The sequence below is a fragment of the Microcebus murinus genome, chromosome 2, assembly GCF_040939455.1.
Source record: "Microcebus murinus isolate Inina chromosome 2, M.murinus_Inina_mat1.0, whole genome shotgun sequence".
Lineage (NCBI taxonomy): Eukaryota > Metazoa > Chordata > Mammalia > Primates > Cheirogaleidae > Microcebus > Microcebus murinus.
Window position 1 is genome coordinate 114,037,736 of NC_134105.1, and position 16,601 is coordinate 114,054,336.

Here is a 16,601-nt window from a genome sequence, read left to right on the forward strand (position 1 = left end):
AAGTCAACAAATATACTCAGCGTTGACTAATACTTAAGAGGAACAAAGTAAGTATGAGTTACAGATTATGCCTATTTATCATTCAAGAAAACGTTCACTGGTACCTGGCCAACATCAAGTGCCTTTATAGCTGCAAGAAATGCAGTGTGGGGGGAAGTTCTGTATGTGTGGAGGAAAAAAGGAAAAATAAAAGTAGATTTGAAAGTGATATCGAGGATTTTTTGTAAAATTTATTTTTTACATGCTGAATTAGTCTGTGGGTCTTTTTGATTAAGAGCACAAACTTTTGGTTGTAAAACATGTATTAAAGAACGGATGGGATTGTTTTTAGTGCAGGAACTAACTCTCTTATGAAGTATTTTAGACCATCGATGAAATATAATATTTTTAGGTTAGCCAGTATAAATATACACCTAATTTTTTATGAAATTAAATTCATAAGACTTATATAATAGTTTGTGAATTATCTTGTTACAGCTTTTATTTAGCAGACTCTAATAAAAGATATAAATTATAAAATATAAAAAAATAAAAAACATTCACTGAAGCTTCTTTCTTGCAGACATTCTGCTAGCCATTGCAGATATAAACACGAATGGAAGTTGGTCCTTGCTCTGAAGAGCTCACAGTCCAGCATTAATTAAGAAGCTTCCAATTTTGTGAGGGAAATCAAGACAAGTATACTTGTAGTACCAATGCTACCACTCACACAAGGCAAAACTAGCATATAAGACCAATGGGTTCTCTCCTTGACCCTCTTTACTTTATATAATCTTCTTTAGGTGACTCATCTGTTTTTTCATGGTTCTATCATTCATGATTCTCAAATCTATTATCTCTAATCCTTACTTCTCCACTGAGTTCCAGACTTACATTTTTATTTGTCAGCAAGACATCACCATCTTGGTGTCCCACAAACATCTTACATTCAACATGTCTAAAAGCAAACTCATTCTCCTGCCTACCCAACCTGCTTTCCCGCCAGCATCCTCTCCCTTAGTTGGTGGCCTCTCTGCTAGCTAGAAATCACGCATCCTCTTTGATTCATCCTTCTTCTCTCTCATTTTCTTTCATACATTAGTCACCAAGATCCATTGCTTCCATCTCAGAAATGTTTCTATGTTGTCTCTTCTGGTTCAGAGTTTCATACCTTTCAGTTGTGCTGCTGCGGCAGCTGCCATCCCACCTGAACAGCTCTCTGGCTCTAGCCCTCCTCTCTCCAATGCATTGCCTACCCTGCTGCTAACCAGTGTTCTGATGCTAAGATCTAATCTCATCTCCTCTGTTTAAGGTTTCTTTACTTGCTCCCCAAAGTCTTCAGAATGAAGTCTAAACTTCGTAGTCTTAATCATAAGATACTTCACAATCTTGCTCCATCAACTTTTCCATCCTCACCGTTGTGAGTATAATGAGGAAATGAAATTTTTCTTAACTTTGTCTCCAATTTATCTCTTTAACTCATCTTTCCTTACTAATTCACTATCTGAAATTCCAGCCAGCTTTCTGCTCTCCATTTTGTGATCATCTCTAAGAAGAGCTAAAGTAGTTGACTCCTTCACACCACCATCAATAGTTTCTTTAATTCACTCTTGGGAGATTAGTCCTATCAGCCCTGACCTACTGCAGAAGACCACAGTTTATTCCTTCTGGCTTCCTTGTGAATGGGCATCACCCTGTATGTTTTTGTGACCAACCTGTAATACTCTTTATCTCCATCATAAGGACTGAATTCCCGGGAGGTCATTTTCTTATTCATCAAGGTAGTCACATCAATCATGTTCATCTACTTTTTAATCCAAGAATTTTAGAATCAAAGTAAAGCTCTAAAGAAACTCAGCTGAGTACCTTTTCCTATGCATAAGTGCCTGATATACTAACTCCGATAAGAAAATTTCTATCCTTTTGAACACCTCCCTCCAGAGACATAGAACTTACTACTCCTAAGAACACTCATTCTCTCTCTCAATGTCTCCAGTTGTTAACAGTCCTTTTACACTAAGACAGACTCCCTCCCCTTATAACTTCCACCCTAGTTCAATTTTACCTAGCCAGAGTATGTTTTTATTCCCTCTACACAATTTCACTTCAGACACTTGGAGACACTTCCCATGCTCTCTGTTCCAAATCCTCGTTCACTAGACCAAATCCTCCAATCATTCCTTATATAAAATTCAATGACTAAACCGGAGGCTCATGGACATAATTAGCAAACTGTGGGCCCCAGTTATCTTCCCACTGAGGTCTTCCTCTCTTTAGGGGTTGATCTCAGAAATCAGTTTGTTCTCCTGGTCTCACACAAAAAGAGCACCTAACAAATAGGCCTGAAGGATGTAACAACTACAAAATTAGAATTTTTAAAACTGTGACAGCATTTTGAAAAGTTTTATAAAGGAGTATCAAGACAAGCCTCCAGAATTATGTATTTGTATAGTAAATATAGTAGTACTTGATGCATCCAGAAAATTTTCTTGGGTTTCAAACTAACCCCTTTAAAAATAAGTAACACAACTAGTGTTGCCCTTGAAAGTTTCCATGACAAATTAATCATGCTTTGAATGCTTCTAATTAATGTGGAACATAACAGAATTATGTGTCTCCTCCCCAAGAACCCCAGCATGTATGCTTATTTCACAGATGTGCTACTTCTACTGCCGTGAGTTTTGATCTGCAGCCTTCCCAGTTTGCTTTATGATTCTTTTAGAGTAACACTGATTTCTGTTCATCTTTCCTCCCATCATTGGTGACCACTGTCATCTGAGTCTTCCTTCACCCACCTCTCAGCTGCTGACCCCTTTTTGTCCTGAGAATAGCATCTTTACCCAAGTTGATTTGTATGTTTTGATCCAGAGGAATGCCCTCCATACACTTCAGAACATCCTTAGGTGACAGTGCTGTCACTCTACCCGTTTCCCCACGTTTGCAGAACAACTGGGACCAAATTATTTAAAGTGGTTTTTACCTGGCCTCCTTTTTACATCACAGGCAATTACTTCTCTGCAAATGGCTGCCCCGGCCAAATAACTGTGTTCACAATTAGCTAATTGCAGGCTCAATGAACCACTTGTTCCTTCAAACTTGGCCATTAGAGTTGTATGATTAAGCAAAAATTCATCTTCTTATTCCCTTCTGATTTACAGAGTCACAGCGGATCCCAAATCTGATCTCCCTGTGTTATTTGACAATGTCAGTATGAGTCTTTTACTGTTTCATTTCCTATTGAATATCTGACATATTTCCATTCTTTTATAAGTCACAACAGTTATACTTTATATACTGGACCCAAGGATTATGTTTGAATTAAAATCAACCTTCTTTGGGTGTTGAGCAGGTGGGAGGGGGGAGGAGGGGATGAGTATATACAAACACAATGAGTGAGATGTGCAATGTTTGGGGGAGGGTCACGCTTGAAGCTCTGACTCGAGGGGGGAGGGGGGCATGGGCAATATAGGTAACCTTAACATTTGTATCCCCATAATATGCTGAAATTAAATAAATAAATAAAAGCAGAGAAACTTCTTTCCCAGAAAAAAATAATAAAATAAAATAAACCTTCTAAATAAGGTAGACCATTATTACCTTAATTCAATTTGGAAAATATAACACTAAAACATCAGAACAGTTGTTTTGCCAAAGTCACACAATTATGATAAAGGCTAAAACTAGAAATCCTAAAGCAATGCCATGTTCTCCTTGGGAATTGAGTTTCCCACAGAGGGTAAAAAAAAAATCAACCTTCAACCTCATTTGCCTTTAGAAGGAGGTACCCTTATTTTAATATATTCTCCTAAATTGCTGTCACCTGGTTTCTTGGAAACCACAAAAAATGTAATTTCTTGTGAAAAATGGCATCAAGTATATACCCTGAGCTACCTTTTCTCCCCAAATTGATGCAGTTTCTTTTCTTAATTTTTTTATGTTTTTATTCTAATTTTCTTGTTCACCCAACAATTATAAAGCACAAAATATGTGCTCAATTTTCAGTTTCGTACAAGGAAGCCAGCTCCCACTGACATTCCTCCAATCCACGCAAAAGGAAAAGTAGCCAAAAGTAATGAGTTTTCATTTATGAAGAAATTAATATTAATAAGGATTAGATATATTTGTTTTGAGAATAACTCAGACACTTTTAGGTTTCATGAAATTTGCCTTCCAATTAAACACTTAGCATCTCTCAAACAGCTCTTTCCATTGGCTACTTTTTATCACTAAACTCTCCAGTTTATAGCTACCTTTCTTTATGATTGTCTTAAGTGGAGGTAATTGAGTAGGAAAAGACTCCTAATGTCTCCAGAGGTCCTGACACATCAATGAATTCTTATCTTCCAGTAATCCGGGAGTACCCTGCTCAAGAAGCCTCTGGCATTTTCTTCAAAATTAGCATATAAAAAGACAAGTAAATTATAAGAGAAGAGAGAAATCAGGGTTAAAGGTGAAAGTGGAAAGGAGGAGGAGAAAACTAAGAAAGCAGAATAAATATTAGGGACACTAACAAAAAGGGGGTCAGAGCCTTCAAGCAACAAGGTATAATAAGTATAGCTACTGCTCATAAAGCACATATTCTAAAAAGGTTTGTCTGTGCACAAATGCAACCTGCTGACCCACACCGGGGTTGGAAGCAAGAAAAGAGGCAGTGCAAGCCGTCTATGACGAAAATGTCACCTGTGGTTCTCACTTACCCAATACCAGCAGTTCCACGAAGTCCTCGTTTTTGCCCTCCAGGTCATCAGGGGTGGTGATAATACAGTAATAGAGTCCACTGTCTCCCCACATGAGTTTTCCAATTTGAAGATCTGCATCTGTTATCACAAAAAGAAGGACCCAGTCCTAAACCTGTCCTCTGAAAGAAAAACACTGAACAATGGGGGGTTGGAGGGGGGAGAGCCCTTCTGGGATGTCTGTAGTGTCCTATTTCTTTACCTGAATAGTGATAGAAAGGTATATGCTTTATTTAAAAGAAACAAACAAAGGACAGAGAATTAGAGCACAGCCAGAAACCAACCATCTAGTGCTAGTCCTATTTCAGGAGTAGATGCTGGCTTTGAACCAGGCCTGCAGAGGCCTCTGAGAGCTAGATAAATTCTAGAATTATTCTGGACTCCTGGGAATAAGCTCACTTTACAGGAGTTCTTCAAAATTCAAATAATCAAATAGGTCATATCAGACTTTTGGGACCTTTTGTTGTCCAAAGCTTTAGGGAGCAGGAGAAAGGGTGGAATTGACTGATGAGACCACCTGGGACTCAGGCCAGGGCAGCTACCTGGCTCTGTAACTTGTACTAATTCATCCCTTTTCCCAGCAGAGGACTCCTTAGGAAAGTCTGCTCTGCTTTCTACATGTGGGAAAGGGCCCAAAGGCTGATGTCAAAGTGTAGGATGTTTGTCTGAAGTTCTTTCCCTAGAACCCATTTCAATTCAGTTCTGATAAGAAGCCCCTGAGACTTCATGTCGGGCTCTGGAAAGACTGTTCCCAAAGCCCATGTGTTTCTTCTCTAGATACTATACTGCCCACCCTTCCTCCCTTCATCATCTCATTAAAGCAATCTGCTAGGTCTCTTGATGCTCCCATCTCCAAGAAATCAACATCTTGAGGGTCTGAAAGGGTGAGAGGTTGGCATCCCCTTATAGACGTAAGGTAAGGGAAGAACAGAACCCATTTCCTAGATTCAAAACAGGGGCATTATTACCATGAACAATCGTGATCTCTCTGCCCCTGTAGAAATCTCCCAAGGTGACAGTTGAGCCCTGTTTTGAAGCTACCACTCGGACAGTCCTCCTGCTGTCTAAACAATCCAGGTAGGGGTCCCACTCCAGGTTTCTCTTGCTGAGAGACTGGGCCCGAAGAGAGGACATGCCCAAGGATTCCCCCATGCGATCCTGGCAGTAGGACTTGAACTTCCACTGCACGACTGCAGGCTGATGGGACGACGTGGAGAAGTGGCAGCGAAGCACAGTGGGCTGGAAGAGCATGGCCACCTTCTTCTTGTCGGGCACTGTGACCTGAAGGCCTTCAGCCATGGCTGCAAAACAGAATGAACATGTCCAAACGGTGTCCATATCCTGGATCTCACCTTCTACCACATGTCTTTCCACCTCACTTCCCTAACCTGTGTCCCCCACCCCACTTTTGCTCGTACAATTAATGGCATCAATATCCATCTGGTTGCCTGTCCAGAAACATGCCCTCACTCCCTATATCCAATTAGTCACTAAGTCATGTCAACTTGATCTCTTAGCATCTTTAATATTTCTTACCTTCTTTTTTATCCTACTACCATTGCTTTTGTTTAGGTCCTCTTCATTTCTTGCTTGGATTATTAATATTACAATAATCTCTTGTCTGGTCTCCTGCCTTCAGTCTGTCCATATCCAGTACATTGTCCTTGCTATAATTTAGGTGATTGTTCTAAATTGGACTGTTATAGCTCTTTTTTTTTTTTTTTTTTTTGAGATAGAGTCTCACTCTGTTGCCCGGCTAGAGTGCAGTGACATCATCATAGCTCACTGCAACCTCAAACTCCTGGGCTCAAGTGATCCTCCTGCCTCAGCCTGCTGAGAAGCTAGGACTATAGGTGCATACCACAACATCTGGCTAATTTTCCTATTTTTAGGGTCTCACTCTGGCTCAGGCTGGTCTCGAACTCCTGAGCTCAAGCAGTCCTCCTGCCTTGGCCTCCCGGAGTGCTAGGATTACAGGCATGAGCCACCGCGCGCAGCCATGGATCTCTTTCTTAAAACACTTCACTGGTCCTCCATGGTCTTCAGGATAAAACCAAAAATCCTTGGCAAGGAATCCAAGGTACTCCATCCCCTAGCTTCTTCTACCTCCTCAGCCTCACCTCTCACCTCTTTCTTGAAGCAACTCTATCTAAGCACCAAGCTCCAAGAATATCAAAGAACTAACAGTTTCCCCAAATGGGACATGTGGTTTCACATCCATAAGTCTTTGTATATGATCTTCCCCATTTCTGGAATGCTTTTTCTTCATGTCTCTCCTTGGGAAAATTCTTTCACATCTTTCAAAACCCAGTTCAAGGGCTAAAGCCTTCTCTGACCAATGAATAAGTTTGTCATACCCTCCTCTGCACCATCAATAAACCCAGCGTTCTCTTCTAGACATGTCCTGTAACAGTTTCGAAAGTATTTGTTTTCATGCCTGTCACCCCTGTCAGATTTGCCAGGTAAGGAATGTATCCTATTCTTGCTGCCCTGCACTGTGGAGCCCACAGGTACTTAACAAATAGTTGATAAATAATGACAATGAAACCAGAAAGTGTGACTTCAGGAGGAAGTGACTTCCCTTCCAGCTGGTGACCCAGCAAAAGGGACAGAGATGAAGGGGAAAAGAAGTCTTTGAGAGAAATGGAGGATTGCAGATCAGAAGCAGTAGACTAAGTTCAAAAGCTTTGAAGGGTAATCAAAAGAAGAAAAGCAGATGAGAAGTATAGGTGGTAAAAAGATCCAACCTGAGGCTTGGTGGCCAAGAAACAGAGAGAAATTTCAGTGAATGAGAGACCGGTGGAGTGTTTGAGAGGCAAAGGATTTATATGAACTCAACGGTAAGATCTACAAATTCCAAGCAAAGAGAACGTAACTTCCTCAGTTGAACAAGAGAGTCAAGAGTTACTAGCTTGATCGGAGGTTAGAAGCAGAAATAGAATTATAATGGGAGGCAGAAAAAAGGCAATACGAAGATATGATGAAGAGTTTCTGAACTGAATCCAGGCAGCTTGAGGAAAACTGTTTCACCTAGAACCACAGCACGGACTTGAGGCATGCAAGAAAGGACTACTTTCCATGGGGTCCTGTCCTTTATTAGTGCCAATGTTCACTATGACATCCTACAAAGCAATCTCACTTTCAACAGTCCAACCATACACTTATTTATGAATATGCTTCTTTACTGAAGCATCCTTGACAAGGGCGAGATACCATGTTTGTGCTCACATCTTCTGATATCCAGACCAGTGCCTCTCTTCAATGAAAGACACAATGAAAAACCAGGTCTTAATTCCTTTTAGGAGAAAAAGGTTTCCGTATTCTGTGGAATTCGGAAGTGAATGCAGCAGAGTATTTGAGATTCATCAAATCTGGACCTACCATGTGCTTAATAACTACATAAGGAATAAAGAAATGGATGAGCAAATGAATTACTATTGACATGGGAATTTCTAGGACTTTGCAGAGGAAACTAGTTCAATGTCATAGATAGCCTGCTGCAGTAAAATAGTGTTGGCATCCAATAGGCAGGGCTTTGAATCTCACCTGGCCATATGCTAGTGGTGAGGCCTTAATGGAGTTTCTTAAGCAACCTGAGACTCATTTTCCTCGCTTATAGAATGAGCCTCATAATGCTTACTCCCAGGGTAGTTAACAAACATTTCCTCACCTTCAGAGAGTACACACAATGGAAGAGCCCCACGAGAGGTAAACAGTAGATCTCAGATACTCATCCTCCCTCACCTTTCCAGCCTCTCCCCTCACCTCCCATTCTGAACCTTAATGACCATTCACCACCATCAGGTTTGATTATATCCAGATTTTGTAGGTCAGCCCCATCACAGGGCAAAAATTTCCATCTGGAAGCTTCCACTGAAGAACCCCAGTTCCCAAGCTTCCCTTCACCACCCCTAAATGTTGATGTGACAAATTCCATTCTTCCTGACTCACACAGCTGGATGAGGAAAATAAATTTCTTTACAGTTTCTTCTTAAATTCTATTGGGTTAATTTTTTTTTTAACTCTGTAATTCTTTAAACCTTATTCACATGCCAATTTTTGAGGTAACAAAATGGGATAGAGAGGCGAAATGACTTCAGTTAGCAGCACTTAAGGTTGGATAACCAACCACAGGCATTGTACGCTGTTGTGTGCTTGACCACACCACCTTTCTGCTCTGCTACCTATTCAGGCTCTACTTGGGAAATCACATTTCTTAGCCTTTCTAGGATAAACAAAATCAGCAAAGGAGGCACATGCTACACAAAAGTATTGTTGCAAGGATTGCTTATTTGTTTATTTATTTATTTAGAGAGTTAAGTTTGGGGTTTTAGTCATTAAATGATTACTAAGAATAACCTCCTTTCCAGCTCTGTTCTCTGTTATTGAGAATAGACACTTGAGCAAGCCACTGGACTCTCTTAATTATTAATAGAGGTTAGTCAATTCTCAGCTTCTTCCATGACCATACACATAAAGTCATGTTCCAAAAAGTAAGGAATGCGTCCTCAGAGATATCAGCATGGGAGCTAAGGGCATGGATTTTGGAGTCAGTCCTAAATTAGAGTCCATGGTTTACTACCTCACATGACCTCAGACAAACTACTCCGCTCTTACCAATTTCTGTTTCCTCATCAGTAAAATCAGAATAATAGTAACTACCTTATGGAGTTGTTTGAGGGTTAAGTGAGATTTTATCCTGAGTACTTAGGATAATACCTGGTATACAGTAAGCATTCAATAAATGCAGTTGTTGCTGTTGTTGATACAGTTGTCAAGAACAGTCTGCTGACTTCAGTGAAGCTATGAACCTAGAGCTATGCAAGCATGGATATCAAAGTGTGAGATGCTAAGTGCATATGGCAGAAACTGCACAAGAATGCTCGAATATGCCAGTTGGAGTTCAACAGTAACAGTGCCTGGGGGTGCTCATCACTGCCCATTACTCATGCCCCCCCAGAAGTCAGAAGTGGAGAGCAGCCTTGTGTGTGTGTGTGTGTGTGTGTGTGTGTGTGTGTAGACATGCACAGACATGTATACATGTGCAGGTACCATGAGAACCCCGAGACTCTAAGCTAAGGACAGATATGGATAGCTGGAGACAACAGAACTAGGAATTCCACGTAAATGTCAGTTTATTGGATCTCTGGGGATCACAAGAGTAAAGAGTTAGAGATAAAGGTAAAAATGCCAATCTTTGCTTCAGCTCTATAGGTTCCAAACCATAAGATGAATGCCTGCCCTGACCAAACTTAGCAGGAACCCCATTCCCACTGGAGGGTGGGATCTAGAACTGCTCTTCTGGCCCTAACCCTGGATCCTGGAAGACAGCTTGGGTTTCCTATACCCATTGAGTAGCATCTTTCTCTCAACCTGTGTTTACCTTATACGGTGACTGTTTCCACCTTAATGTCCTGACTTGCAATCTAGTTGTACAACTGGGACTGAAGCTTTGCCCTGAACACTAGCTTGCTTGCCTGGGAACTGATACCAGCCCCTTCTCCTGAGGGTTGGGTTTTGCTTCCTATACCCCTCATGCATAGCTGATCAAATTCTGAAACTGTGATGCTGCTATTCACCCAACTTCCAAAAATATCTCTCAAGGGACCCCAGTGCTACCCACAGATCAGGCCCCTTAGAGATAGTAGCTAATTAGGATGGGGATCAGGATTGCCACACCCTATGGACACTGAGGTTTGACTTGGAGACACCCTCTCTCTGGCTCCCATTACCAAGAGATCTGTCCTGATCCTGGGGCTAATTTAATGTCCTGAGCTGAGATCCTGCTTCTTAGGGTGTTTTGTTTTGTTTTTCATTTTTCTAATTCACCACTTGACAGATGCCAAAAGCTGAGTACTTCTTATTATGGAGTCTATACATGGTAATAAGAATATATAACTATAAATTTTGAAGCCAGATAGATAAATTAACATCTTCCAACTTCTTTGTAGTATTAAGCTGTGCATTTGATCTGAGAAACCTTATTCACTTCCATGGTTCCAACTACCAGTTAAGTCTCAGAACTCCAACTTCCTTAAGCTTCATTCATGTTTAACAAATATTTCAAATTAAACATGTCTAAATCTCATTCATCATCTCCTCTCACTTCCCACCCCAACTCTTGCTTATAAACTCATCCTTCCTATATCCCTAGATCTTCTCACTATCTACCCATCCTATTGCCCCAGACAGAAATCTTTGCTTTAATAAATTCCTTTGTCCCTGACCATATTCCTTTGGTCAGTAAGTCTAAATATCTCTCAAATTTGATCCTTCTTTATTTCCACTGTCACTCTCTTAAATCAGGTTTCTATTCCTCTAATAGATAATAGTTATAAAATGCTTAATTTATATAGTATTTTAATGAATTCTCTCAAAAATCCTGTAAAGTAGGCATTATTATTATACCTGTTTTATAGATGAAGAAACTGATGCTTGGAGAACGTATGTACCCAGCCTAACGTCTCAGGCTTAGCAGGTGACAGTCACATTTGAACCCAGGCTAACTGGCTAAAAAGCTCTTATCCATCACTTTGCACAGGTCCTCATCACTTCCTGGGTTTGAGAATAGCCTCCTAACTGGTCTCTCTACTTCTAGTCCCATCCACTCTCCACACTTCTTCTAGAGTATTCTTTGTAAAACTCATATCCAATGATGTCGGATCCTGCTTTAAGGCCTCCGTTGATTCTCCATTCCTTCCATGCCTTGACATAGCATATAAGGTCTCATCCGTGACTTGGCCCTACGCACGTTCCAGCCATAATGCAATATTTTTCATCCTTTGACTATAAGTATACTATTCCCTTCACCTGAGGAAATATTAGGGCATGTAACTGAAGGAGTTTCTGGGAGTCAGACAAAGAGAAGTGTGGAGAGTGGGTCTTGCATACACATGAACAAGCACGTGATGGCACAATGGGAATGCCAGAACTGGTAACAATAAGTGCTTTTCCACATTTGCAGAGGACAGAGTCGTCATTCCTAGACCACCAGACTATTCTTTGAATATATCTGGTGCCCCCACCACCACCCCCCCGGGAAAATCGCCCTTCACTAATTTTAATTCAATCAAAAACATTTTAAAACACTGTGCTAGAGTCTGGTAAGAAAGATTTAAAAGACCAGTCCCTGATCTTGAGAAATTGAATATAAACTTGGTTTCTAACTATAAGGTCCCTGAGGGCAGCAGGGGCCAGGATTTGGTTGACTTTGTATCCCCAGTACACAGCAAAGCCATAGAATACAGTCAATGCGTAAAAGACAGGGAATGAATCAATGAATGAATGAATAAATGAACCTGTGGGTCTGAGGAGTCTTTTCTTAGCAGGTGGTCTCCAGCGTAGAGGATGGATTCTGGCCAATAACTAGGAAAGCTGCCTAAAAGTGGAATGATGAGGGACAGCTCTGAGCAGCAGCCCTCACCTCACCAGGAGTAGGTACCTAGTCACCAGGCTAGGGAAGATCAGCTCCAAGTATAGACAATGCTTCCCTATGTGTGGCAAAATAAAGTCCTGCCCCAATTCTCATGTAAAGAAAAGGAGTCTATATATGACAAACTGTGTTCTTGCAATAACAAAAGCAGACTCTAAGGCAATGATGTTCTTATTTATAGCACTTTCATTTTTTTCAAAGCAACTTCCTTTTCCCCACTAGTTGTAAGCTATTCCTGCCAGCATCTTTGAGAAGTAGATCTATAAGCACAGCCCCACTTTAGAGAAACAAAGATTGCCGCAAAAGGTCATGGAAAATTATCATCATTAGAGATAGGCATCTGTAGAAATTTTGTATAAAGCTCACCCATCCCTTATCTCTTTAAGTCTTCAAAGCAAGATGTGACCTCAGAATTGCCCATGCCCCAGTATACCTTGACATTCAGACTCCTAAGGTTTTTCTGCATTCAGTGTTAACAATACAGGTTGAGTATCCCTGATCTGAAATGCTTGGGACCAGAAGTGTTTTGGATCTCAGATTTTTTCATATTTTGGAATATCTGCATATACATAATGAGATACCTTGGGGACAGGACCCAAGTCTAAACACAAAATTCATTTATGTTTCATATACACTTTATATACATAGCCTGAGTAATTTTATACACTATTTTTAATAATTTTGTGCACGAAACAAAGTCTGTATACGGTAAACCATCAGAAGGCTAAGGTGTCAGGCGTGGAATTTTCCACTTGTGGTGTCATGTCAACACACAAAAAGTTTTGGATTTTGGAGCATTTTGGGATTTTGAATTTGCAGAATAGGGATACTCAACCTGTACAAATCTTCCTTTGTCTGCCTTCAAGTTAGGTCTTCTTTAAGAAATTCACCTTATGTTTTAAAATTTTTTAACATGTTGTTCCAATTTCCTAAGACATTTTTTAGGAAAACTAATAGGCAGGTTTTCTAAGGGTAAGTGATGATTAGAGGTGTGTCTAAACATCTCCTCTAGGTTTGGTCTATAGCTCAGACAAGAAAAGAAAGCTTGTGCATTAATAACATTGTCAGGGTGGGAGCAAAACCTTTTGGGAAATGTTGACCTACAAGTTAAAAGTTTACAGACAAAGAAACTGCATATTGATTCTTTTTTTTTTTTCCTTCCAGAAATAAGAACCATTCATCTTCTTGATAAGCTTCAGTTAAAAAATAAAATAAAAGGGCTTTCCCAAGAATAGAAAACATTGCCTTGGTATCTGCCTATTTTCTGAGACTTAGTCTCCAGCTTTCCTATTGATTCTGTGAGTTAATCAACTTCTTTCCAATAAATCCCTTTCTTGCTTAAATTAGCCAGAATTAGTTTCTCTTGTTTGCTACCACGGTGCCTGATTGTTTGGTCCACTTTAGGGTTAGCGTGACCAGATGTACCATTTTGAAATTTTTAAAAAACATGACAGCATTTTTGCATGTTTCCCCCCAAGAGTCCCAAAGGGCAGCAATATGTTCCCCTTTCCCATAGGGTTATAGTCAATGCCAGTGCTGCCCCTACCCAGGTGGGCTTTCCCCATGGCCTAGTTATTATTTGCTGCTGACAACTCTGGTGCTTGTGCACACAAAGCTTGCCATTCATTAAGTATATTTTCTATGTGCCTGCTTTGCCATGCTTTCCTATTCTCTGCCACCACTGTGTAGATAAAAGTCAGAAGCATATCTTCTTTCTGTCTGATTTGCCTCATCTTCCACAGATCTGAAATGAGTTCATGGGTAATGTCCAGCTGCTCCAGAGGGATCAAAGTAGTGCTAAAAGAGGTCAGTCTTTACTCTGCAATGTAGAGGTACTTTGGAAACTGTCTTGGTTCATTCAGGTGGGTCAGATTTCTGGGATGGATCAACCATTTTGGACAGAAAAAAACTTCTCTAAGAAAGCTCTTATCAATCTTTACCAACTTCTTATCTGTATTTTCTAGATCTCTTTCCTAAGCTCCAGACTCAAAAATACAACTTCAGTCTTCATCTGGATGTTATGCAAGCACCTCAAACTCTTCCCTCTGTAGATGGAGATTCTCACCATCTCCTTCCTCCTTTTAGTAACAGAAGTTCCCAGGTTTGAATTTGGCAGCTAAGTCAGCCAAGTACTACATGTCCTAGCCTCTCTTGCATCTAAGTCACACTGGCCATGTGACGAGGTTCAGGACAAAGGTAAGTGAGGAGAAGTGATGTGTGCATCTTCCGAGTCACCCCTTAGAGCAAAGCTGCTTGCCCTGGAACTCTGCTTTCCTTGCTACTGCTGGCTGAGAAATGGCTACGACTAGAGTAGTCTTGGGAGCCATGTGTTAGAAATGGCAGACTCAACCCCACAGAAGACTGTGATCTGGACTATAGTCTGTAATCTGGACTATTAAGGGAGAGAGAAATAAACTATTCTGTGTGTCACAATATTTTAGGGTCTCTTAGTTATAGCAGCTTACACTATACTTTAATATAATGGAAGGAAGGAAGAGAGAGAGGGAGGGAGCCAGCTTCATCTCCCTCCCTTAACCTGTTTCTCCTCTCATACTAGTTCACGCACATCAATGGCATCCCCAGCAATCCCAAGCCTGAAACCTGGAAGCACTCTAACATTCCTTCTCATTCAACCTTCACATCCAACCAAACCAGTCCTACCTCTTCCATCTCTGGTCACTCTGTCCACTTCTCTCATACCCTCTGCACCATGTGAGTTCAAGATCTCAGCGTGTCTTGCCTCACTTTCTGCAAGTGTCTCCTAGTTGATTTCTGCTGCAAGTCTTGCCCATGTCTAAGCCACTCTCCACACTAAGGCCCAAATGATATTTCTAAAATGTACATCTGATTCCCTTGCTCTGACTCTTAAAAGACTGCCTCTAGTCTTCAGAAGCACAAAGTCTCCTTTCAGATGAGGCTATTTCCTTCCATTCCTCCTACAGGATGAAATGCTCCTACCATACTAAAGTATTCGTAGTTTTCAGAAAACATCATATCCTCCTTTGATTCTTGGCCTGTGCACATGCTGTTCCCTCTGCAAATTTCTCTTCCTTCATCCCACTTTTCTCCTACCAACTCCTACTCATCTTTCAGGACTTGCTCAGCTATTACTGCCTCTGGAAGCTTCTTCCTCCTCTTACTGCAGTCACTGTACCAGAGAGAATCGCATCACAGTGCCTGAGAATTTCCTACTTAGTCATGTCTCTTCCATTAATAACGAGCTCTCTTCTGCAGGCTTCTAAGGACTCTGCTACATAGTAGGTACTGGATACATTTGTTGAATAATTTAACCCAGTTGATAGATTGCATTGTTTATTCCTAATTATTTGTTTCCTCTCCCACCCTTGCATTGGTTCCTGTAGGCAGCAATATATATACTTACCACCACACAGACTATAGGCTTGGCCACATGACTTGCTTTGGTCAATGGAATGTGAGCAGATGTGCCATAAGCCATGCCCAAGCAGAAGCTTTAAAGGTAGTTGTATGGTTTGGCTCTGCACCCTCCTCCTTTGAGTATTTGCCCTCCATGGTGAGAACAGCATGTCCAGATAGTGGCTACTCCTTCATTCTGGGTCTCGGAGTGAGAAGATAACTGGAACTGAGCCAAATCCACCAAGCCTAGCCAATCTACAGCTACCTGCAACTGGCTGCAGCTCGCATACAACAGAAGGGCAAGAATTAAATACATGTTTTTGCAAGCCATTGAGATTTTGGGGTTGCTTGTTGTTGAATCAAAATGCTGACTAATACACCTAATTTGGGTTCATAATAATATCAAGTACCTACCATGTGCTAAACATTGTACTAGGAGTTTTACATAATTTTATTTGAATTATCACAACAACCCTACAAGATAGGTTAGCTTTCTATTTTAAAGCCAAAGAAAATAAGGTAAAAGATTAAGCTAGCACTCAAGTCCGCGTCAGTTTGAGCCTAACCATCCCTCGCTCCACTGCCTCTGAACCTGCCTCCTGATGAGCTAATGGCATGGGCAGTGATAACACAGGATCTCAGCTGAATGTGCGGGTCCTACTCCTAATTCAGAGCACCACTTCCTATAGGGTTCCAGATGCAAAGGGAGAACAGAGGAAGCAGCAGTTTCTTCTGAGTTCTCCCTTGTTACTTGGCCCATAAAAAACTCTAGTCATCTAAAATGCCTTCTTTCATTTTCAGAGAGCCCAAAACCATGTTGAACACCAAGGCCTGAAACATGCATATGCCACAGCTACATCCTGTGTGGCTCCTGGGAGCACAGCCCTTACCCCAGTCCCAGATGGGCTCTGGTGTGCCAGTGTAACTGCTCTTGTCACTGGGACACATCCTCTGCCCTCATGTGCCTTGCTGGAGTACTTCTCATTCACTCCTTTCCCATATATCTTGGGATTTCAATAGGAAAACCTAACTGCCATTCTTTCTCACTTTTCGTGCAATATTTCCCTGAGTTCTATGAA

The 16,601-nt window shown here is 41.0% G+C and overlaps 1 protein-coding gene across 2 annotated transcripts in view; it reads right to left on the reverse strand.

The window, feature by feature from the left end:
- The window catches only part of ILDR2 (immunoglobulin like domain containing receptor 2), a 61,874-nt gene that overhangs the window by 40,261 nt on the left and 5,012 nt on the right, over positions 1–16,601 (reverse strand). For both annotated transcript variants that reach the window (XM_076000355.1, XM_012745308.2), the window contains exons 2-3: positions 5,684–6,016; positions 4,677–4,796 (exon numbers count right to left, since the gene is read on the reverse strand). In XM_076000355.1, the coding sequence (XP_075856470.1) occupies positions 4,677–4,796; positions 5,684–6,016 (453 nt within the window). The remainder of the gene's footprint in view (positions 1–4,676; positions 4,797–5,683; positions 6,017–16,601) is intronic.